Source organism: Prunus persica, chromosome G1 (genome assembly GCF_000346465.2).
Source record: "Prunus persica cultivar Lovell chromosome G1, Prunus_persica_NCBIv2, whole genome shotgun sequence".
Lineage (NCBI taxonomy): Eukaryota > Viridiplantae > Streptophyta > Magnoliopsida > Rosales > Rosaceae > Prunus > Prunus persica.
The window spans coordinates 31,262,269-31,284,833 of NC_034009.1; the positions used below are offsets into that span (position 1 = coordinate 31,262,269).

A 22,565-nucleotide genomic window follows, 5' to 3' on the forward strand; every position below is an offset into this window, starting at 1 on the left:
CCCACCAAGTTCACTATATGATATGCATCCACACACTCTTCAGAATTACAAGGTATTGCTACTCTGTAAAAAAAACTAGTTGAGACAAAAAAGGACAAGGAATATCCACTAGTTTATCTTCTCATAAAATTGGCATTAACACTTCCAGTTGCAACGACTTCAGCAGAAAAGGCATTCTCTGCTATGGACATTGTGAAGAACAAAATGCGTAATCAAATGGGAGACCAATGGATGAATGATTGCTTGATAGTATATCTTGAAAAAGACATATTTAATAGTATTGATAATGAGCTTATTGGGCAACATTTTCAAAATATGAAAAGTCGTCGAGGACAATTGTAAATTTACTTATTACACAATGCTATTAATATTCTAAGCTTATTAGACAATGCTATTAATATTCTAAGTATGAAATATTTTTTGTTTGGCTATATATCGGTTGGAATTTTTGTTAGAGAGATTCACTATTATACCTATATAGGAGCTCAAATTATTAAAAAAATCTTATATGAAATGGACTTTAGAAACATACTCAAAGCCCATTTACAATATAACAAAAATACTTTTAACTTCTTTTACATTACAAAAATTGCCATTGATTTTTTAAAACAAACTCAACCACAAAACCTCATAAAAAAGCCCAAAACACTCAATAGAGCATCAAAGTAATTTAATGATCAAAATTAAATTCAATGGGGCCAGCTGTCTTTTTTTTTTTTATTATAGAAATTAAATGGTGTAGGGAGTATTTATAGTATTAGTGCTAAGAATGGGTATATGACTAAATATCTCTTTTTTTTAAGCCCCCAGATGAACGAAAGTCTGGGTCCGCCACTGCCTGTCCAGTTTTTCTCAATCAACTCAACCGTATGTTCTACATTAGGGATTTGAAGAGTTGTTTGTCTGTCACGATTGTTGTCTCCCCACTCGAATTATATTATCTCAGCCTTCAAATATATCACATTACCCAGGATGCGATGATTTCATCAGCTTACTCTCTCTTCTATATAAGTGTAAGGACCTAAGTAGTTTTTTCAACATCAATTTGCAGTCTAGCACTAAGTACACTCCATCCTCCTATCCTATTATTTACGTTTACTTCTTTTTGTGAAAATGTCTAGCAATCATGGTAAGGTAGAGACTGATGTTGAAATCAAGGCTCCTGCTACCAAGATCCATGAAGTGTTGACACACAGACCACACCACATATCCAATATCAGCCCTAACAACATTCAGGGTTGTGATTTACTTGAAGGTGAATGGGGCACCGTCGGCTCTGTGGTCTACTGGAATTATTTCCATGGTAAGTAAGCCTCCCTATAGCTTCAATTAACATCAATTATATTATATATTATGTTCATGTCGTTTGATGTTAATTTCTTTCTTCAACTATTATTAATTGTTATGCAGATGGGAAAGCTAAAGTTTCCAAGCAGTTGATTGAAGCCATAGACGCTGAAAAGAATCTGATCACTTTCAAAGTGATCGAAGGAGATCTGCTGGAGCATTACAAGAGCTTCAAGATGACCTTTCATGCCACTCCAAAAGCTCATGGTCAGGGCAGCATCGTCCATTGGACTATGGAGTATGAGAAGCATCATGGTGATATTGAGGACCCACATACCTTGCTCCAGTTTGCAGTTGATGTCTCCAAAGATGTCGATGCTCATCTTACAAGTGCCCAGGCATAATTAATTATAATCGAAGGCTTGATTGAGGCGGGCTTATAGGATCATCTGTGATTCTGTGTGCTTCCTATATATCTACTATCCATTTGCTTTCTTGCTGCAGAAATAAACGCCTTCAATCAATGTTTGTATCTTAAGTCTGCGTGGGCACTGGCCAACCTGAAACTTTCATTTACTTGTGTTTGCCGTCCTTATATGATATGGGCTATGTATCTTTTATTAATTCCAAGTTGGGGCTTTACCCATATAAAGCCATATTTCTACATACTCTTGAAATGTGTTTCTACATCTCTAATGCCCTCAATTGATCTAGCCACTCCAGTTCAAATTTTTCTTCTCTTGTTAATTTAAAAATAAATATATGTAACATCTCTCATCCACTCATCATGGAGCGAGACATAATTTGTGCGATTTTATGTAAGACTTATATCTATCTAATATGAGAGAATAGGAACCAACACCCCACACAAACCAAATGAAAAATAGAGTTAGGTTATGGAGACAAGATAAGTAAGTTATCAAGACAGAATTATTACACGGAGATAGATGCATAAATCCTCATAGTCCCTCATAATTTGTCATTCAATACTTAATTAATATGAGCTTAGTCAAGTTGGTTAGAGTGGATGTGTTGATCCTCATTATGCATTCGAGTTCGATCCCCCTCTTCGTAGTCTATATTAGATTAAAGTAGAATATCATTTGTATAAATAAAAAAAATTAAAAAAATTTCCATTTTTGCAAATTTAGAGAGTACACACCAAGAATTCTATAGTGAGGGCATTATATATGGCCCTCAAATAAGTTAGCATGATCCAATGATTAAAAGATATAACATTACCTAATGACCATATATAAGGCTCTCACTATCGAATGACTCGAGTACACACATACATGCAATAATGGACTAGCCCAACAATTTTTGAGCTATCAAAAAATTTTAAAGCCCACTTTTTAGATGGAAAATAAGATTAGCCCAATAATAAGAAGACCAGTAAAACCTGGGCCAGCAATTATACATCGAGTCTCTGAAGGAGGAACTGGGCTAAGCGGGCAGAGTAATGTTGCGCTATTAATTATGTAAATTGAAGACTTTTCAACTCGAGTCTCAGTCTTCAAATATGTATAGAAGTTTAACAAATTGTAAAATCACATATTCTGAGCTTGCTCCTCTACAGTTAAGGCATACCGGAAAGTAATTATAGAATATGTCAATTAATTTCAGATGCAGGGGAAAAGGGTAGAGATTAGTTTATGCAAAAACTAAAAGACTTAGTAGAAGAGACCTGATAAACCTAAGAAAGTCCCAAAGGATGCCATGCCAATTAAAACTGTTCCCAATTGCACGAAGCGTAGAGCCTAGGCCCCGTTTGGTAACGTTTTAAGTGGTTGTTTTCATTTTCAGAGAACAAAAATGAGACAAAAATACGTTCGGTGGCCCAAAAACAGAAAACATTGAGAATGTTTTCTTCATGTGTACTTGTAGAAAACAAAAAAAAATTGTTTTCATTCTCATGGGAAACGTTTTCCTAAAAATAACTCACACATTATTTTTTTCAAATTGTACTACCAGACATGTTTTTATTGTTTTTGTTTTCTGAATATGTTTTCTAATTAATCTACAAGACGCATTTTCATTTCCTGAAAATGCAAATTTGTTATCTTATTTTCATTCTCTGAAAATATTCTAAGAAAACATTCTCCGAAAACGTTACCGAACGCAATGGAGCAGATTTGGCTTGTTTTCCCGTTCGATAACGTTTTCGGAGAATGTTTTTCTTTGAATATTTTCAGAATGTTTTCTAATTAATCTACAAATTTGCATTTTCATGACATGAAAATGCGTCGGGTAGATTAATTAGAAAACATCTTCAGAAAACAAAAACAATGAAAATGTGTCTGGTAGTACAATTTGAAATAGTAATATGTGAGTTATTTTTATGAAAACATTTCCCATGAGAATGAAAACAACTTTTTTATGTTCTCTAAAAGTACACATGAACTTGTTTTTATTTTATGAAAACATTCTCAGTGTTTTCTGTTTTTGGGCCACCGAACGTGTTTTTGCCTCATTTTTGTTCTCTAAAAATGAAAATAACCCTTTAAAACATTACCGAACGGGCATAGGTTCCAATTGGATTCCTTTTGTATTCTGTTTCAGTCTCTTTCTTATGTATTTGTTTACTAAAAATCACCTTTCATAGCAAATAAAAGAAGAAAAATATAAGGGAAGGAGGTGTATGTTTGTTGTGGTCACAACGCAGAAAATTCCTAAAGGCCGGCGTACAAGCAAAGGCAAGACAAGAGGCATGAAAACTACCTTTTTTTCACAAAATACAGAACCCAATTAGTCCAATCTCTTATTATGTTCGAGTAGCAGAGAGGGTATGATGAGGATGAAGTTCATGATGTTGGGGGGGTGCAGACAGCAACGTGCAGCTTACTTGGCTTAGCTGCTTGTTATAGTCAGCCTCAGAAACACGCACGCACATAAATTAGCGGTTTCCTTTTGCCTTTTGCTGTTTCACTTTCTTTCTCGTTTCTTCTGCTGCCATGTCGTTATTATTGAATCGATGGTGTCGGGGATGGAGCAACTGGGGTTGATTGATTGGAAGTAGCATTGGTGGTGGATACGACGTCGCCCGAGCCCAGTTTAACGACTCTTTTATAAGCACGACGATGACGACGGAAGAGATGATGATGATGACAAGTTCAAGCAACTTGTTTGAGAACAGCAGCAGTTATGGCATGCCCCTGCCCTTGTCATCCATCGAAGAAGAAGAAGAAGAAGAAGAAGAAGAGGAGTCTACAATCTCTGTCTCTGATGATGATGATGATGATGCAGAAAGTCTTTTCTCCATTGATTTTAATATGAATCATAATAATATGCATAATAGTTATAAGAAGGAGGAGGAGGATGACAGGGAAGTTTGTTATTATCATTATTATGTAGCAGTGGGGAGGAAGAGCGAGTCTAGCATGGATGCCCTTCTCTGGACGGTTAACCACGCAGCTACTCCTCAATCATCATCCACTTCACTAGTCAATGTAGTCATCGTCCATGTCTTTCCCCCTCTTCAATTCATTCCTTCTCCATGTAAGTTCCTTCAATTTATTCATATTCTCTCTCTCTCTCTGTCTTAAACTCTCTGCCTATGCTGGTCTAGCCTAGTGAAGTCAAATGAGGAAGCGTGTCATACAATGAACGTGCACTCACTGTATGGTCTAGGTCATAAATGTCACCTTCAATCCCATATATTCATTAGTTTACTGTAAAATTTCCATTTTTTCCTTTTGTTTTTAATTAGTTCCATAGAAATTTCAAAGCTGAAAATGATACCAGGGTTGACATATATAGATATGTGTACATATCTTATTCTTATCTAAGCGTAAATGACACGAGTTGAGTTGAATCCTTCAAAGTCTTACAGTACCCTTGTTTTATAATTAAAGTCTAGCTGTATGATTATATCCCAGCTTGGGATATGCATATGGATATATATTATTTATAATAAGCCAGAACTTTTAGATACCTAGATTAAGTACTGATCTCAAACGTTATAACAAGCTAACATCATTATTTGTGTAACACAGTAGGAATGCTTCCAAAAAGTAAAGTGAGCCCAAAGATGGTGGACAAGTACATGGTCCAAGAAAGAGACAGAAGGAGAAAGCTCCTTGAGAAATACGTTGATGCCTGTTCAGCTGCCAAGGTACACCAGATTTCAATGTTTCAGGCCCTCCATGCTGCTATTTACAAGTTGATTAACTTTTACAACAATGGAACAGGTCAAGGTGGATGTTATGCTTATTGAGAGTGATACGGTTTCCAAGGCTATCCTAGACCTAATTCCAACTCAAAACATCAAAACTCTTGTTGTTGGAACCACCAATTCCAGTATGAGGTACAATCACTTCGCTTGTATATGCCACTACTAGAACTCTGTTTCAGGAAGTTTCACATTTCCAAGTTAAAAGCACAACTAATTTGTTACGGTTTTGTGTAATTAAGGAAATTGAGGTCTAAGAAAGGAAGTGGGATTGCTAGTCAGATTCTACGAAATGCACCTGAAACAAGCTGCGAAATTCGGATCATATGCAAGGGCAAGGAAGTGATGGATCAGGATCACACGATTACAGGGTCAATTTCCTCACGTAGCAGCAATGCGAATTCCTTGTCTACGCAAGAGGAAGATGATAATCAAGAACTACCAATCTCACCAGATTATAATAAGCAAGGGCTGCATTACACGCTTCCTGCAGTGAAATCTCCATCAGCAATTCCGGACACTACTACTTCTGCTCCACTTCTGTCTTTAAATGGATACAAGGCAATGTGGAGGGGAAAACTAAAACCAAAAAAACAGCTTGATTTTGCTGTGTAATGTAACGTTTTTAAAATTTATAGATTGGCATGTATATATATATATATAACAGTGTATACTACACATTAAATCGACATGGCACACGTATTCTTGTTCTTATGTATAAAATGTATACACGTCCACTCTACTATATTGGCACTTAAATTATATGTTGGATACATTATGATGCTTCTTCTAGTTTTATACCTATATACTTCCACAGATTATAGCAGCTCAGCCTACAATTCCACTTTTGGCATATTTTTCGATCTGACTAATGTCGAGGCTTTTATCCATTCCATTTGCTATGATAAATCTGCACAGAACCAGCCAACTTGATCAATGAATCATTTAAGAACATTATTACTATTTATTACTGTTGTATGAATTTGGATACATGGGACTTACTTATCTAGAAGAACTCTTGTCATCGTTTGGCAGCAGCCAGGCACAGAGGATTGCATGTTTACTGCAATATTTGGGTTGTGAATGCTCTGCCGGATGTGTACCCAACCATGTTGTCCATGTTCCTCATCTGATACTTTTGCTCTGAGATGTTCAAGTTTTAATTATAATTAAGCTTAAGAAATATATATGATCCAAATTTAAATCCATCAATTGTCAAATTTAACTCTTGTTTTATATAGCACCTGTACATGTGAGCGTCAACGGCAGCAGCTGAGGTGTCATTTGAGTCTACAAGGCAGCCTTCACTGACCCAACAATCTCCACATGAATCTAATTCCCACCCTTCAAGTCTCCCCTCCTACAAGTCAATGTATGTTTCGTTATAATCAACCAAAATCAGCACTACTAATTTATCTCCAGTAGAAGCTGGCTTGTACATGCAAGTACCTCAACGTACTCTCGGAACGTTTCAATGGCCTCAATCGCTTTTTCTTTTGCATATCTTGGCTCAGAGACCACATTTATCCTTAGCTCTATGGACTCTGCTGGTTCTTCAAGGTCTTTGATGATATTACCAACCCCTTCATCCGATCCTGCAAGCTTCATGCGTACCATCTCAATGATGATCTTTACCACCATGTAAGCCCCTATAAAATGAAACAACCATTTATGCACGCACATAATTAAAATTCTAATTGAACAAAGCAAAGCAAAAACATAACATGCAGAAACCATAATGCTAACCATCATCTAGGAAATGGTTCTCTTTAAGAGCACCGTGTCCAGATGTTTCCATCATGAGATGAGTTTCAATGCCCTCCTTGTTAAGCTGGACTCCCTTATCAATAACATTTCGGTAACCAACCCGATATAAGCAATGGTTCCCCCCTCTATTGGTGATGAACCTTGTAAGTGCCATACTTGTACGAGCATCGGTCACTATGGTTGTTCCAGGGTGTTCCCTTAATACAATAGCAGAAATTAGAGCAATGAGCTTGTCACCATTAATGGGGTTGCCTTTGTTATCTACAACACCACTGCGGTCCACATCAGTGTCAAACACAATACCAAGATCAGCAGAGTTTTCTAGCACTGCAGCTCTGGTTACTGCCATGGCAGTTTTGTCCTCTGGATTGGGAATGTGGTTGGGAAACATCCCATCTGGTTTAAGGTGTAGAGAGCCAAAGGTGTCTGCCCCAAGCTTGTCTAAGACATCCCATGTGAAGAAACCTCCTGATCCATTACCTGCATTCACTATTATCTGCATTAAGGAGCAATTAGTGATATGTCAAAGGCATACTGTTCTGAATTTGAATAAAGACCTCAAATATATGACATTTTGTTGGACTAAGAAGGCCAATTAAGTTTGGAAACCTGAAATCCTTGGAGTGGAGTTTCATAATGCAATGGATGGTTAACTCTCTCCTTGATAATGTCTCGGAGGTGCTTTGCATAAGTGCTCATGAAATCAACTCTTGATAGAGGAATATTAAGCAATATTGAAACTTTGGTGAGCCTATTGGCATACTTCCGGGCAGCTTTATCGCATATGTCTTCCACATCCGGGGAACTTAGTCCTCCTTTCTTGGTAAAAAATTTGAGACCATTTCGGGTGTAGGGCAAGTGAGATGCGGTCATCTGCATCGCAACATTCAAACCATCAAATGATGAACTCACTTTATAACATCTAATGTTAGATGCCCTTCATAATCTTCTGGATATTGACTTAATAAAAATGTGATTTCAAGTACATATGTGATATTAAGGCCAATATAGATGTTGCTCTGTATGTGCTACCATGATTGAAGCGTCATATGCAAATGAAGGAAAAATTGTACTCATGAAGCAGGCAGGTGTAGTTGCAAGTCCCATATCAAAGACCAAACAACCTGCTCGAGCCAGGCCTGAAAATACAGCTACACTCAAAGATGCTCCTGATATTCTTGGGTCTCTGCCAAGGGACACTCCAACATTCTCCACAGGATGTCCTCGCTCCTTCTCCAAGCCATTGATGACCCATTCGCCAAAACTCTCTGCTATGGCCTCCACAGCCGGCGGTGTTAGGTCCACTGTCCGTCCCTTCTCGCCTTCCAAGGCCACCCCACGAACATCAGACCCGTTTTGGAGCCTCCGAATTCTGTCCATCTCTTCATCCACCACAACTTCATTGTAGTACTTGGCAGTGCTAGAAGACTTCACACATACAAATTTAGTACTTAGTGGCAATGAACATGGAAAACTAAGGTTTGTGTGGGATATTCTGGGTGCTGACTTTGAAGGGAAGCATGGCTTTTGAGCATTGGTTTGCAAAGATATTGAAGAAGTTGAAGTGGAAGCCATTAATTAATTCTGGTTCTGTTCAATTTGGCGCCCTTTGGTTGTTTTTCAAAAGCTTTTGAAGGGGGAATTTTTAGACCAAACAAACAAGTTTGGAGGATAAGATATCTCAGTTAACTATAACCCTTCATTTCAATATCTATACAACACTGGAAGAAATATCTTTGAACAAAATGCCAGATTTTTTTTCTTGTTTTATGTCAGGCAATGTTTCTTCTATTGTCTTAATGTGCTATTGATAATCTCCAAGTCCATGAGAAGGAATGGCATATTCTTGCATACCATAGGATGCTTTCACGTTTAAAACACTCCCCAAGAGATAACGAAAGAGTTAACGCGTCACTTTAACATGTGAAATTATTTGCAATTTATATGCCATTTTAAGTAAATTCAAAGATCATTTCATTTTACACTGTCCTCATCTCACCCAGCGTCCCTCCCAGCCCCCCTTCCCCTTGCCTTCTCTTCATCTTCTCTTCATCCAGCAACTCACTCACTTTTTCATTTGTTCTTTCACCAGTCCTCTTTCCCTCTACATTCATCTACCATCTGCCATCATGCCTACAACCACTGAAATAGAGCCCTAGCGGTAGATTTAATAACAAGATCCAACCAACACATTAAACTAGTGTGTGTGTGTGTGTGTGTGTGTGTGTGTGAGTTTTTTTTTTTTTTTTGGTAATCAATAAATAATATTTTCATTCCAACACAGAAGTGTGTTTATATATATATACAGGGACAAAACAAAAGTTAGAAGTAGTTACATGATTCAAACTTTGAGATAAAGAAAATACATTAAAGTAGTCATTCCAAGCAGAAGACATGATGTTTGCTTGAAACAGATTATGTACATTAAGGGACAAAACAAAAGTTACAGAGAAGAACAGAGCAAAAAGGAATTTGGGTTGTGCCTAGACACCTGCTAAACCTTTAGAACCAGGAAGGTGGATCCACTCAATTTGAAGCACAATTTCGCCGCACTCGACGTTGTTCAGTTTGAGAATCATGTCCTGAACAATTTTGCCATTTTCCCAAACGCAGCAGCTCTCAGAGGACAGGCAGTTGGTCCTGTTGGGCTGAACTTTCTTGACGGCGCAGCCCTTCGGGAGGACGTCCAATCCCATCTTGAGGCACTCAACGTAGGGTTTGATGTCTATGTCTGCATCTCCCATCTTGTCGTCCACAGTTAACGTGTCCTTGTCGTACACTTCTAGATGGATGTTTTCTTCCAAATTTGTAATGGAAAGCGTCAGCTCCTCGTTCCACTGAGGGTTGCAATTCTTTTTTATCACTTTTGTTTTCAGTTTCTGGGAACCCATGGTGACCACCACGTAAGGATCACTGGTCTTGGTATCACGAACAGCAAGGTTGATACCTCGCTTGATCCGAAGCCTCAGAAGTCCCAGGATATTGTTCATCTTTATTTGCTTGCTTGCACAATCCTAAAACCTAACTTAGTTTCTTTCTGGTTTTCGAGTTTCTTTTGTTGTTTGTGGCTGTGGATGAGATATGATACGAGACCTGGCGTTGATAAAAATGTGCGCTCAGGAACTCAGGTATATAAAATGCCAACACAGTCACTGTGCAGCGCTTGAAAGTCGTGGCAAATGTCAATACGGCAACCATTCACGGACAGACCACTCACTCATAACAACCGATCACTTTGTGTTTGCCAATTGAAAATGTGGAAGTGGTCCACCGACCTTATCGCTTTACCAACCCCATTATTATGAGTCACTCCTTTTCAATAGACTCCAAGGCTTATTGGGTTACTGGGTTATTGGGTTATGGACATTATGGGTTATGGGTAGGGCTTATCATTGAGTTATGGGTTTTGGGTAGGGCTTATCAAATTTGTTGGGGTACATTTTGGTTTGGGTTGGCCCATCAAATTTTGTATTTGGTTAGCGCCCAGTGCATACGTTCAGTTCATGAATTGCTTGTGTACACAAAAGTCGTTCTAGAGTGAGGGCCTTATATATGACCCTTAAGTGAGATTTTATGTCTTAACTAATTTAATTCAACGGCTAATTAATTTGATCCAATGATTAAGAAAAACGTTGGAATGGACTTTGCTTAGTAAGGTGGAAAATGTAGAACATGAAAGCTGGATTTTTTTTATGAGTTTCATTGAAATTGTTTTCAACATATGAGAAAAGGGGGAGAGGGACCGCGTATATTATATATAATCTTTGTATAGTAATTTGCATACACATCCACAAGGCCTTTACTACCATATCCTCTGAGAAGACTTGTGATTTGGCTGTCTTACCTTTGTTCAGCAATATCATTCATTTTTATCCTCACCTTTTTTTATTGGGGGGGCAATATCCTCCGTACCATATGCGTCAGACTATTGCTAACTAATTATATGGTTTCATATAGTTTAATTTAGGATTGCTTTTCCTGAATCCACGCATCCAAATTCCAATCCAAATGCACGCAGTGCCAATATTATATGCACAATTCAATATGTTTGCTTGCTTTTTGTATTCACTTATACAAAAAGAAGGGAAGGGAGGGACCCAAAGTTATCATTTTCAATGCACCCTTTTCAACTTTATGTCATTTCGTACATCTCATAGCTGGAAAAGCTTAGAAGGGAATTTGCAAAGGATCATCTCTCACTCTCACACTCTCACACTCTCACACTCATATATATATATATATATACATGTTACACATGCTGTGCTTATGTATGTGTGTTGTCCATAAATCATGAATGTGCGTGATCTGAAGGAACATGTGGTTGACATCATGGTACAGCAGCATATGCAGGGAGTGGTATATGATTCTTCACCACATAACGTTCCGCGGGTTTTTTCGTTATTTAATTTCAACCAATAATTGAAGTTCCTCATTTTTTACTTCCAAGCCTACCAACAACTAATTAAATAATTAATTGATATATTATTATATTATATCAGAAAATTTAAGCCTCTACTTTTTGGCTGATATGATATGACTGGATTTTTGGTTATCAACTTGACCAGCCAGCAGCTTTCGGCCTTCCTTCTTCCCCTGCTTGGATTTGGATGTGTCATGTTCTCCAAGGAAATTGTGATATTATTTATAAATAAACAAATACCACTTGATTCTCTTCTTAAGTCTTCATTCAATTAATTGCTCTAAATCCTATTATTCTTTCTTATGTCAAAGGTTCACACCCGATATTCCACCTAATTACCAAAACAAATTAGTGTTAAAACTTAATTAAATCAGACTCTCTCTCTTGACCACCAAGACACGGTTGGTGGGTTTGGGAACGTCAACTTGTATCCGCATATTCACAGAATATGTCATTTTTCACCAAGAAAAACAACTTTAATCATATTTTCTATTTACCTCTCTTTCTATGGGAGGGAATGGGAGGGAGTATTATAATGTCATTCTTAATACACATCATTCTTACGCTAACATAATAAAGACAAACATATGTTCAAAAACACTAATTCTCTAATTATGGGTAGTTAAACTAACGGATTTAGTCCCTCTTATTATATTAACGCTGCGTAATTTTTATTATAAAATCGTAACTCAAGTAAATAAGTGGACACACTGTCTTATCTAACTAGTCTGTCCCCCACATATATAATTTTATTTTAAATAAGATGAAAAATCCTTGTAGTTTTAATGACCATTTAGACACAATAACAAACAAACAAACTCACACTACGGAGATTAAAGAAGAATGCATTAATTTTAGGATATTTAATTTTTAAAAAGAATGAATTTGTCTAGAAAACCCTAAAGATAAGGAATTTGGGGCCTCCACAAATAAAATGGAGTGTAAAACCACTAAGAGCAAAATGGCTGGTGAGATGAGTTGGATGCTAAAACTTCCTCTCCAAGTAAAGAGTGTAACTAGTCAAAACAAGTGAGAAAAAATAAGAAGAAAAATAACTGAAATTCAAATATTAAAGAATTAGTCACAACTAATTATTTACTGATTTAGCCGCTGTAAAAACTGACACGATAAGGAGTACGCGCCAGCAAGAATAACGGTAACAAGAAGGAAGGAAGCGGTAAATTTGGAAAGTCGGTGGTAGTAAAATGTACCCCGAACCAACTCACAATTCCAAACGAAAGAAGGAAACCGGAATGTAAATATAAAAGCAAGCAACCCCAGCAGGCTCTTCTCCCCAGAATTACATCCCTTCACAAAATACACACACTCAGGATTTGATTCTTGGAGAGAAGAAAGAGCCGCCTCCGCTCCCGACCAAACCCTAACCCTAATTCCCAAATTTCCTTTCGCTTTCTTTCCGTTTCGATTGAACCCCTCCCAGAAACCCACAAAATTCTTCTCTTCTCAAATTTGTTTCTTGATTCGAAGCCAGCAAGTTGTGAATGGTGGAAATCTTAAGCATCAGTAATTTCATGCGCTCCCTTTTACAATCAAGGGCGAGCGCTTTTCTCCCGATCTCTGCTGCGTCTGCTTTCGCTTTCGGCTCCTGCAAGGAAGGCTGGTACTACCGCTGCCTCGGCGTCGACCCCTGAACCCCCTTCGTCTCATATATCTCTATATTTCCTCTTTCTCATCAACGTTTTTGATTATCGCACCCGGATTTTCATTAATCGCCGTCCGTCGGTTTTTTGATTATTTGATTGAGATCAATAACTTGTTGGGAAAGAGGGACTCGGAAATTTTTTTGATTTTTTTTTTTTGTTGGCTGCCTTTTTTGCTGTTGATTAATTGATTTGAATTCGATTACGAAACGACGAAGATGTTGCTGTACAAGCAGAAGAAGAATCCAAACAGCGCCAAGGGCAACAGGCTCTTGATCAGCATCACTGTGCTCGGCAGCGCCGGCCCGATCCGCTTCGTTGTCAACGAGGAGGAGCTTGTCGCTGCCGTCATCGATACGGCCTTGAAATCTTATGCGCGTGAGGGCCGCCTTCCGGTTCTTGGCTCAGATCTTAATGACTTCCTGCTCTACTGCCCCAACGCAGGACCTGATGGTAATGAATTCTCAAAATTCCTTATAATTTTTAATAATAAAAATTCAATCTTGTTTCTGAATCAAATTTTAAGAATTGATACCTTACCCTTTTTTATATTCTCATGACTGAAACAACCCATCTCAGTTTTGACATAAATTTGTGAAATTGACTAGTTGTTGTTTATGTGAAATTGGTTCATTATATTGAAATACCCAGCTTCTGTTTTTATGCATTTCTTGAATATATATATATATATATATATATATATATATCTCTAGGATTGCTTATTGACGGTGTTTTTGGATTTCATTGCAGCTCTGAGTCCGTGGGACACAATTGGAGCACAAGGAGCTCGTAACTTTATGCTGTGCAAGAAGCCTCAGCCAGTGAAAATGGATAGCGATGAAATACCAGCGGCTGCAATTACTCGCAAGGGTAGTGGGAGTTGGAAGGCATGGATCAATAAGTCCCTCAATCTCAAGATCTCCTCCCATTAAATTAATGGGGAATGAGAGAGTTTTGTTTGAGTTATTGGTGTTTTGTTCATTAGTTATAGAGGCAGCTCTATCCTTTGGGCTGTAATCTTTTCAAGTTTTTTGTTTTCGAATAAATTACAGATTGGTTTGTTTGTTATTTCTTTCCATGGCATTTTTGCCAATAGCTTTTGAGGATCTTCTAGTGATAGTTGGAACTCGGGAGTTTGCTTGCATTTGTTGTGCAATGGTGGAAATTGCACTGTACCTTTTATTCGGTTTAGTTGCATAATTAAATGGATTACTTCTTTCATGATTAAATGGAAGTTGCAGTCGATGACCACTACGCTTTGTTTGGTGTAGAGTACTCGCCTAATCCTCTAGGACTTTTACCCAATTTTTGTACTTGTTACCCCTTTTTGCTCATTAATAAAACACCATTGCCCTCGTGTTTCACAATGGAAGTTGCAGTCTGAATTTTCTGACATCATGTGATCAAGGAAGGTGGGAATTGTTTCAAATTTTAGTAAGTAGGTAGGCTTCTAGTCAATCAATTATATCAATTGAAGGGGGGCTGCTGTTGAATAGGCTTTTTGACCACTTTGATTATTTGAATCAGTGGTTTGCCAACACTCATGTTTTAGAAGCTTTAAAATTACTACAGTTCATGTGGCTAGTGTGAGCACTCATAGTATGCTATGAGATACTTGTAGTTCAAGTGGTTAAGAGTTTTATGTCATTTTTCAAGCGGTGAATGACATGTTTAGAATTGTTAAAAAATTATGTCCTTTTTCATTTGGGAACTAAATTGCTAGTATTATGCGTTGCCAATTTTATTTTATTTTATTTTTTTTGCCAGCCATTGTGTACAAGTACAATTGCCATTCCCATCCTTTTCTGAATAGATGAGATGCCCTCTGCTTCTTTCTCGCTGGCGCAGACTGGAGAGAGCAGCATCGCATTATTGGAAGAATATGCTTCTTACCAACCAAGGTGTTACGTATGAAGTTGAGCTTGCCATCAGAATATGCCTCTCAATCAATTAAACGTACGAATACCCAATATAAAGCTACATTATGCCTCTCAATCATTTAGGTCCTTTCTAAATTCGGAATCTAACACGGCTACACTACTTAATTGCAAATCACAAACAAACACGTATACAAAAAATAACTTATTAAAATCACAATAAAAAATAAAAAATTAGCAAGTACACGTAGTAATGCTTCCTCGCATATAAGGAACCGAATATTTTTCATTTCTAATGGTTTAGTCAAAGAGAAAATGTGCCGGCGGTGATGGTCCACTTACCCTCTCCACTCGTCTGAATTTGTTAAGTCATTGCTTGTGTCGTGACCGTCCACCATCACAAGTTCACGACCACAACCAACAAGGGCATCAGGTTTACTATTCTGAGAGCGACATAATAGTCCTATGGTGATCTTATCCTCAAACGTGCATGTGGTACAACTGTCAACTGTATGTACGTACGGTACCACAAACGTACGTGGCACCATCACAATGTGTCTCGTCTCCTATATTGTCCTTATCACCGTTCATGTATTCCCTCGTCTCGTTTAAAGCCACGAAGCTCTCTCCTTTTTTGGGTGTCTGGGTGCATGAACTGTCTGTCTGCATCATCGTCCCTGCCACGATTTATGTCTTCTTTCTTCTGTAGTCTTTTCACGTAGAATTGATTTGCAATTTCTCCTTAAAATCTTTTCCTTTTTGTTCACTGGGTCTTAATTAACAAGAATGAATGAAAGAAGGTAGGTCTTAATCTTAAGTTTGGTTTTTCTGAGCTGCCTCTTTTCTGCTTCAACTTTGAACACTTGTTGCAACCATGCCCACTTATTTCTGTACATCTAAAATGGTGCTCAGCCCAAGAAATTCAATTTGGGCCACAATTTATAACCATACAAAACCCGGCCCACTTATATAAAATCTGAATCTCAATATAGTATTGAGATGATAAAATCAGCAATCTCTTCCCAAATAAGTTTTTTTCTCTAGCATCTGTTTCCCAAAAAAACACTCCAAGCACTATTTTGATGAATCCAACTATTATCGGACTCGACATTAACAGTTCGATTTTGAAGATTTTTTTTCACTAAATACTAAACTCGTGAGTTGGAGATAAACGGACTCGAATCGCTGACATCCATCACAAGATAAACTACCGCCTCTCAGGCCCCCGGCTGATTCTATCATAGAGACCAACGATAAACAATAACCCGTCAACGCAGCTTAACTGTTGTAAGTGTATTACTCAACTAAGAAAATCTAAAATAATACAAGCATTTTCCATATAAAAAAAGAGAAGCCAGAGTTACTTAGGCCAAAGCCTATCGCTGTAATTGACATCTCGAGGAAGCTTGACGTGGACACAATAAATTAAAAAGTGGTCAAGTGTTGGCATTTCAATTCTCATAGGTTCCTAGTTGCTTCCTTCCTTCCTTCTCTGAAAAGATTTATATGTGGAATGGAGTAAGAATTACTTAATATTTGTAACATTTACTTGGTCTCGATCAATTTACAGCCGCCAAGTGGTGCGACGAGATATGTTGTGAGAAAAGAAAAGAAGGAAAATTGGCCAAGTTGGGGGAGGAAGGAGAGATAGAGAGCAGAGCAAAGCAAAGCAAAGCAGTGGTCAAAGGTTTTTAGAGCCTTAAAAAGGCTGTAACTAAGACATCATGTCATATTCAAGTTATCCCGACATGCAACAACTGTTCCAAAAACACACGAGTGATTCTGACTCTATATAAACAACGACACATCATTATTTATTAATCACTGCCTTTTCTTTACTCAGTAAAACACTAAATTTATTCATTATCCATATGAGCAGTTTTCTGTCGACTGTTGAAGAAGATGCGGCCAGCCACCCAAACCCAACGCCTCCTTTTTTTCCCTTTCATTTTCTTCCACCTCCGTTCACTCTCTTATTATTATTAACAAGATGTCATCACTAGTTGCAGTCGCTTCTCGACCCTAAATTGTTAGCTAGTTCAGTCTGACTTGGCTTTCCATTTAAAATAATTAACAACGAAAACGACCAATTTGATTTATTAAAATGAATAAAAGAAAAGAAAAAGGAAGAAGTTGCTAAAGTCACACGTCTGCTTTTTGCTTGAATTTTATTTTTATCCTTATCAGAATCACTCCTAAACAGATCTTATAAGGAATAAAAGGAAAGAAAAAGAAGAAGTTGGAAGAAGTTGCTAGAGTCTCACGTCTGCTTTTTACTTGAAATTTATTTTAATTTTTTGCGCTTCAATTTGTGGAACGGGGACAAAGGGTGATGAGTTGGAGAATAGGGCATGGGAAGTTTCAAATGGAGCGTGATGTGATGTGATCTCCAAGTAAAACTAAAGCTTGTGGGGGTCAAGTTGATATTAAACAAAATATATATACATATCATTTTGGCCTTGTTCGTACTGAATAAACACACTGTTACTAGGTGTAAATTCGACATTATAGATTATTAAATGTGTAATTGTGTTTGTCACATAATATATAAATGGTGGTCCAATGCTCTAAAGCCCTCCCCTCAGTGCTTCTCTTCCCTTTCATTCACTTACTTATGCTCATCTATACTGCTCTCTACAACCCTAATTAAAGTTTTTGTTCCTTCCCTTAACAAATGCTTATATAATATACTAGTTAATTAATTTCCTAAACTATGGTGCAGGCCAATAATAAAGAACAATACTGATTGACGACCCAAGATTAATAATTAATATTGCCTTTGATTTTGATTAATATATATTGTGATTACGACGATGACCCTAAATGATTGATAGGGCAGGGGATATTTGGTTTCTTTCAGCTGGTACGTATTGGTTTTGGTCATGCTCATGCAGCACCATTTGTAAATTCTTATATCCAAACGAAGGAAAGTTGACACATAACATATAATAATGACTAAATTTTTAAGACCTATATATATATATATATATATATATATATATATATGATATATCTAGGTGGTGGTGGTGGTGGTGGTGGCTAAAATAATATATATGCAGAGATGAAAAGAAAATTAGGTGCTATACCGATTCCTCATTCATGATTTTGATTTGCTTGTTTCTCATTAGAGAGGAGAATTGGTGGGTTGGATTGACAGGCACACAAAACCTGCACTGATCAATGAATCCTGAATGTGTACGATATAATACAATACAATTAGAGTCATGCGAAATATAGATGCAATTTAAATTTGAATTTCTGTCCTTTCATCTGAGATTCCAAGGCATTCTACCTACCGCATATACTATTAGTTGACCTGGCCTGGTCATCACAGACAAAAATCAAGACCAATAAGTTTAGAATCTGAGAATTGAACAGTGATCTAAAACTCCTTCAACTTCAAGGGTTTTCGATTCGTTCAAGTATGTATAAATGACAAATTCTATTGTAAAACAAATCAAATCAAATTGTTATATTGTAATTCATTTGGCCGTGATAACTGATCCAATCCAAACCATGCCAGATCTAGTAAACAATGATGCATATTATATATATGTTGCATTTGCAATATTTGTTTCCACAATTTTTCATCTCATCTCATATCACATGGATGATGATGGTGTCGTCGTTTTCACCCCCTGCAGTCATTCCATGCAATATTACATTTATACCCTTAACTAGTAGCCCATGCGTATGTTATAAGTATAGTCTGTCTCTGTCTGCGTCTCTCTTTTCCTCCGATGGAAGGGAAGGAAAAGAATTATTGCACTTGTTATTTGAGGAAAACTGAAAAAGAAAGAAAAGAGAAAGGAGGAATTGGATTGATCATGTGGATGTGGGGATTAATTAATTCACAAAGCTGGAGAGAAGTGAGATAGATGGCGCTAAAGAACATAATATTAAAAGCCTACTTTTTCAAGAAAGTTTCAGAAAAGAGAACACTTTGACATAATACTAATAATAAGTGATCCTTTTCCCTTTCTTTCTCATGAATTATGATTGATTGTGCTTGTTTTCCTCCCTCCTCATTTCTCCTCACTCCTCCTCACTCCTCGTAGAGATGCAATATATGCATTTAATTCTTTCACCAAAATTGTTCAAGGTAAATTCTCCATGTTTATAATATGTCCCATCCCTCCCGGTGCTAGCTACTAAATTCAAGCACATTTGACATTTCTGGTAATATTCTACCCCACAACCAAACCCAACCAAAGCTGCCCAACAGTAAACTAGTGGAATCCATCCATCCAGGTTCAATTTTGGTAACACTTGTGCCCTCTTACTTTTTCCCCAATTCAGTTCCATCATCATCATTCATGATTCATGATTCATGCGATGCCACCACAACACAACCAACAAACAACTAAAGTATAATATTCATTTATAAGCAATAGTTTAAACCACACCCCTCTAAATAAGAGAACATAACTCGAATATGAATATAAGGAATCGCACTTATTACCCTGACTCAACTACCCTAACACACGCCAACTCCCCTCAAATATGAAGATAGATTAGTTTTTAATTACACATCACTAAATCCCATTAATAAATATGTCACATCTCATACATCAAATGGTAGTCAAAAAGGTTTCCATTTCTTTTATTATCACCACCAATATATATAAAAATATAAACATGAGTACACATCCACCTCTTGGTTCACAAAAGTAACCCCTAGTAACAAAATTAAGTAAAAAGGGCAAAATGAAAATGATAGAAAGCAAAAGAAGAGGTAAAAGAAATAGCGAGAGAGAGAGAGAGAGAGCGAGAGAGAGAGAGAGCGACGGTGTTCAGACAGACGCATTTGGTAATGGACCTAAATGGTGGGGCTTTTTGGTGGGGGGTGTCTCAATCTCAATCTCATTATCGCACCCAGCTCACAAATGCACAGAGACACATTTCATTTCATACCCCACCACCACACCACTTGGGTGTGTTTGGTTGGCAGCAAAAAGAAGATTCAAATTTTTTATAAATAGAAAAAGGCTAGTTAAAGTTGACCCAACTCGCTACTCGACTCAGTGAGCCATCACCGAGTCGCAACCGGGTTTCCAAGCCGAAGTGGCGATGAGTGGGCGAGTGTGCCAACCCAACATCAAACAACCATTGTTCTCTTCCACTCGATATCCATCCCCGCCGGCAAACAAAGCCAACAGCATACTCGCTTGCTTGAACGCGTTCGACCCAAGGTGGACCGGCACAAAACCGCCCGAGTCCAACCGGGTTCGCCACTGAGTCAAAGTCTCGTGCCTCTCAACCCGGTCCACCCCTTCACAAGCCACCACGTTGCAGATTTGCTTCCCCAAATACAGCTCTGACATCGCCTTATCCTGACTGTTCACCGAGCCCTCCAGCGAGTCAAAAAGAGTCGAGTAATAGTGCAGCGACTCGTTGAACCGGTCCATGAAAACTGGACCGTTGTGGTTTGCCTCTTGCTCCACCACCGTGACAATCTCCGGCTTCATTTGCTTAACCACAGACAGGACCTTCTCAATCGCGCCAGGGCGAGCCAATAACTTGTGTAACTCGAAGACCGAGTTAACAGCCACCGATTCGACCTCACTCGGTCTGAGTTCGAGCATGGACGCGTCCAGATCAGCCAAGCTGTTCGCCACAAACCCTCTGTATTCAAACTCCACATGGATGGTTTCAGCCAATTGGGCCAGCTTCCAGCCCACTTCTTGGAGATGGTCGGAGTTGTCGGACGCCGGAGGCCCGATACCCGTAAGCCGAAAGGCGGGTGGACCACCGGGTCGGAGCGCCAGGGCTTGCATCAGCGCCGGCCACTGCATCCCTTGGTTCATCGAAAAATCGATGACATGAACTCGAGTTTTGCCTTGGAGGGCTTCGAGGATGGCTTGATTGGCCGTAAAGTGAGCGAATTTCAAGTACGGGCAGGTCTCGTAGAAGTGCATCTGCAACATATCGGAGAATGAGTGGTCGATTGGGGACTGAGGGTAGACTCTGAAGATTCTTTGAGCTAGAGCTTCGGCGAAGTAGGTTGCAACTTTTCGCATAGCACCTGCTTGAGAAATTGCCAAATAGCCGATCTGGGTCACCAGAGCTTTGGCCAGGTTGAGGTTGTTTTGCTGTACGGCTTTCGCGCAGGCCATGAGGCCGTGAACGAGTCGGACCCCGTTCTCTTGTGAGTCGACCAGGAGGGCAGGGCGAGTTGATGACTCGGTGGTGGGGATGGAGAGGGGTTGTGGTTGCGGAAGAGAAGAGGCGGTGCGCCGGTTGAAGACGAGGTCAGAGGCAGAAGACCCAGATGAGGGTTTGAGTCGCTTGGCCTCCCGGGACGAAGAATCGTGGTGGGTTTGGGGGAACATGGTAGCTTTGAGGTCGTAGTAGTTGGAAGAGGAATTACAGTCGTCGAACACTACCTGAGGATGAGGATGATGATTTTGAGTTTGTAAAGGAGGCGGGCTCAGGGATTTGCTCATCTGTTGATCTCGGAAATCGATGGAGGTGATGGTGGAGGACTCGGCCGGAGCTAAGAACGAGTCGTCGCCGAGTTGGACTTGTTGCTGCTGATTAGGAAGCGGTGCAGCGGCAGCAGCCATTAAAGGGTCGAAATTGGGAGGTGGGTTGATCTCGGAGATCATGCTTTCTAGCCACGTCGATAGATCCGACGGGTTATAGTGAACGGTATCAGAAGCAAGCTGCGAAAGGCCATCTTCCTGAACACTACCCATGAATTCTTCAAGCTGTTCGAGCTTCTGGGCCACCTCTGCCATGTCAGAGGACCGTACCTTGTACCCCAACACGGCCAGAAGCTCGTCCATCCCACCGTCGATTCGTTGGGCATCTTCTTCCCATATCTTATTGGAGGCTTTGCCACAGTCGCCGGCAGAGGTGGAAGCCATGGATGATGGGTCTGGATAGGGATAGTGATGATAACTCTGATGCTCTCTTTTCATTTCTTTTTTTCTGGGTCAGGTTGATTTTGGGTTTGTGATTAATTGTGAATTGTGAAATGGTTTGGTTTGGATTTGGGCATGGGGAGGTGTGTGTTACTCAGAAACCAGAGAGGGCTGTGAATGGTTGAAGAATCTGAGCATTGGGGATTGGGAGGGTGTTTGCTTGGTTTTTCACTACCACCACTACTTGTTCTATCTCTCTCTTTCTCTCTCCCTCAGCTGAGGAAATAAGAATATTAATGATGCCTCTCTTGAGTCTTTGCCAGTTTTAGTATTTTTATTTCCATTTATTTATTATTTTACAAATAATAATAAAAACTACAAAAATAACATATATATTATATATGTACTCGTGATGGGGGCGCGACCTCCAATGAAGTATCAGGCAAACAGCAACAACTACTACAGCTCAAACACAAACAGATAAACATGAAATTATTTACATTTTACCTCTATTTT

General features: G+C 38.7%; 6 protein-coding genes across 6 annotated transcripts; 3 read left to right on the forward strand and 3 right to left on the reverse strand.

Annotated features, from left to right (window-relative positions):
- LOC18793039 (MLP-like protein 28) lies at window positions 982-1,964 on the forward strand. Its single transcript, XM_020563816.1, has 2 exons — window positions 982-1,303; window positions 1,411-1,964. The coding sequence occupies exons 1-2, from the start codon at window positions 1,114-1,116 to the stop codon at window positions 1,689-1,691; spliced, it is 471 nt and encodes a 156-aa protein (XP_020419405.1). The 5' UTR covers window positions 982-1,113; the 3' UTR covers window positions 1,692-1,964.
- LOC18792734 (U-box domain-containing protein 36) lies at window positions 3,904-6,226 on the forward strand. Its single transcript, XM_007226155.2, has 4 exons — window positions 3,904-4,785; window positions 5,283-5,401; window positions 5,478-5,593; window positions 5,701-6,226. Exons 1-4 carry the CDS (start codon window positions 4,368-4,370, stop codon window positions 6,071-6,073), a joined length of 1,026 nt encoding a protein of 341 aa, XP_007226217.1. The 5' UTR covers window positions 3,904-4,367; the 3' UTR covers window positions 6,074-6,226.
- On the reverse strand, window positions 6,094-8,949 carry LOC18792565 (phosphomannomutase/phosphoglucomutase). Its single transcript, XM_007221954.2, has 7 exons — window positions 8,258-8,949; window positions 7,835-8,098; window positions 7,205-7,721; window positions 6,908-7,107; window positions 6,703-6,818; window positions 6,461-6,601; window positions 6,094-6,368 (listed from the first exon to the last, which is right to left on the reverse strand). Exons 1-7 carry the CDS (start codon window positions 8,798-8,800, stop codon window positions 6,287-6,289), a joined length of 1,863 nt encoding a protein of 620 aa, XP_007222016.1. The 5' UTR covers window positions 8,801-8,949; the 3' UTR covers window positions 6,094-6,286.
- LOC18788537 (protein C2-DOMAIN ABA-RELATED 7) lies at window positions 9,499-10,412 on the reverse strand. Its single transcript, XM_007227472.2, has one exon. The coding sequence runs from the start codon at window positions 10,213-10,215 to the stop codon at window positions 9,709-9,711; it is 507 nt and encodes a 168-aa protein (XP_007227534.1). The 5' UTR covers window positions 10,216-10,412; the 3' UTR covers window positions 9,499-9,708.
- Window positions 12,863-14,673, forward strand: LOC18793871 (uncharacterized protein At4g22758). The gene is made up of 2 exons (XM_007223715.2): window positions 12,863-13,759; window positions 14,057-14,673. Exons 1-2 carry the CDS (start codon window positions 13,525-13,527, stop codon window positions 14,236-14,238), a joined length of 417 nt encoding a protein of 138 aa, XP_007223777.1. The 5' UTR covers window positions 12,863-13,524; the 3' UTR covers window positions 14,239-14,673.
- Window positions 19,708-22,374, reverse strand: LOC18790195 (DELLA protein GAIP-B). Its single transcript, XM_007225568.2, has one exon. It carries the CDS (start codon window positions 22,104-22,106, stop codon window positions 20,205-20,207), a length of 1,902 nt encoding a protein of 633 aa, XP_007225630.2. The 5' UTR covers window positions 22,107-22,374; the 3' UTR covers window positions 19,708-20,204.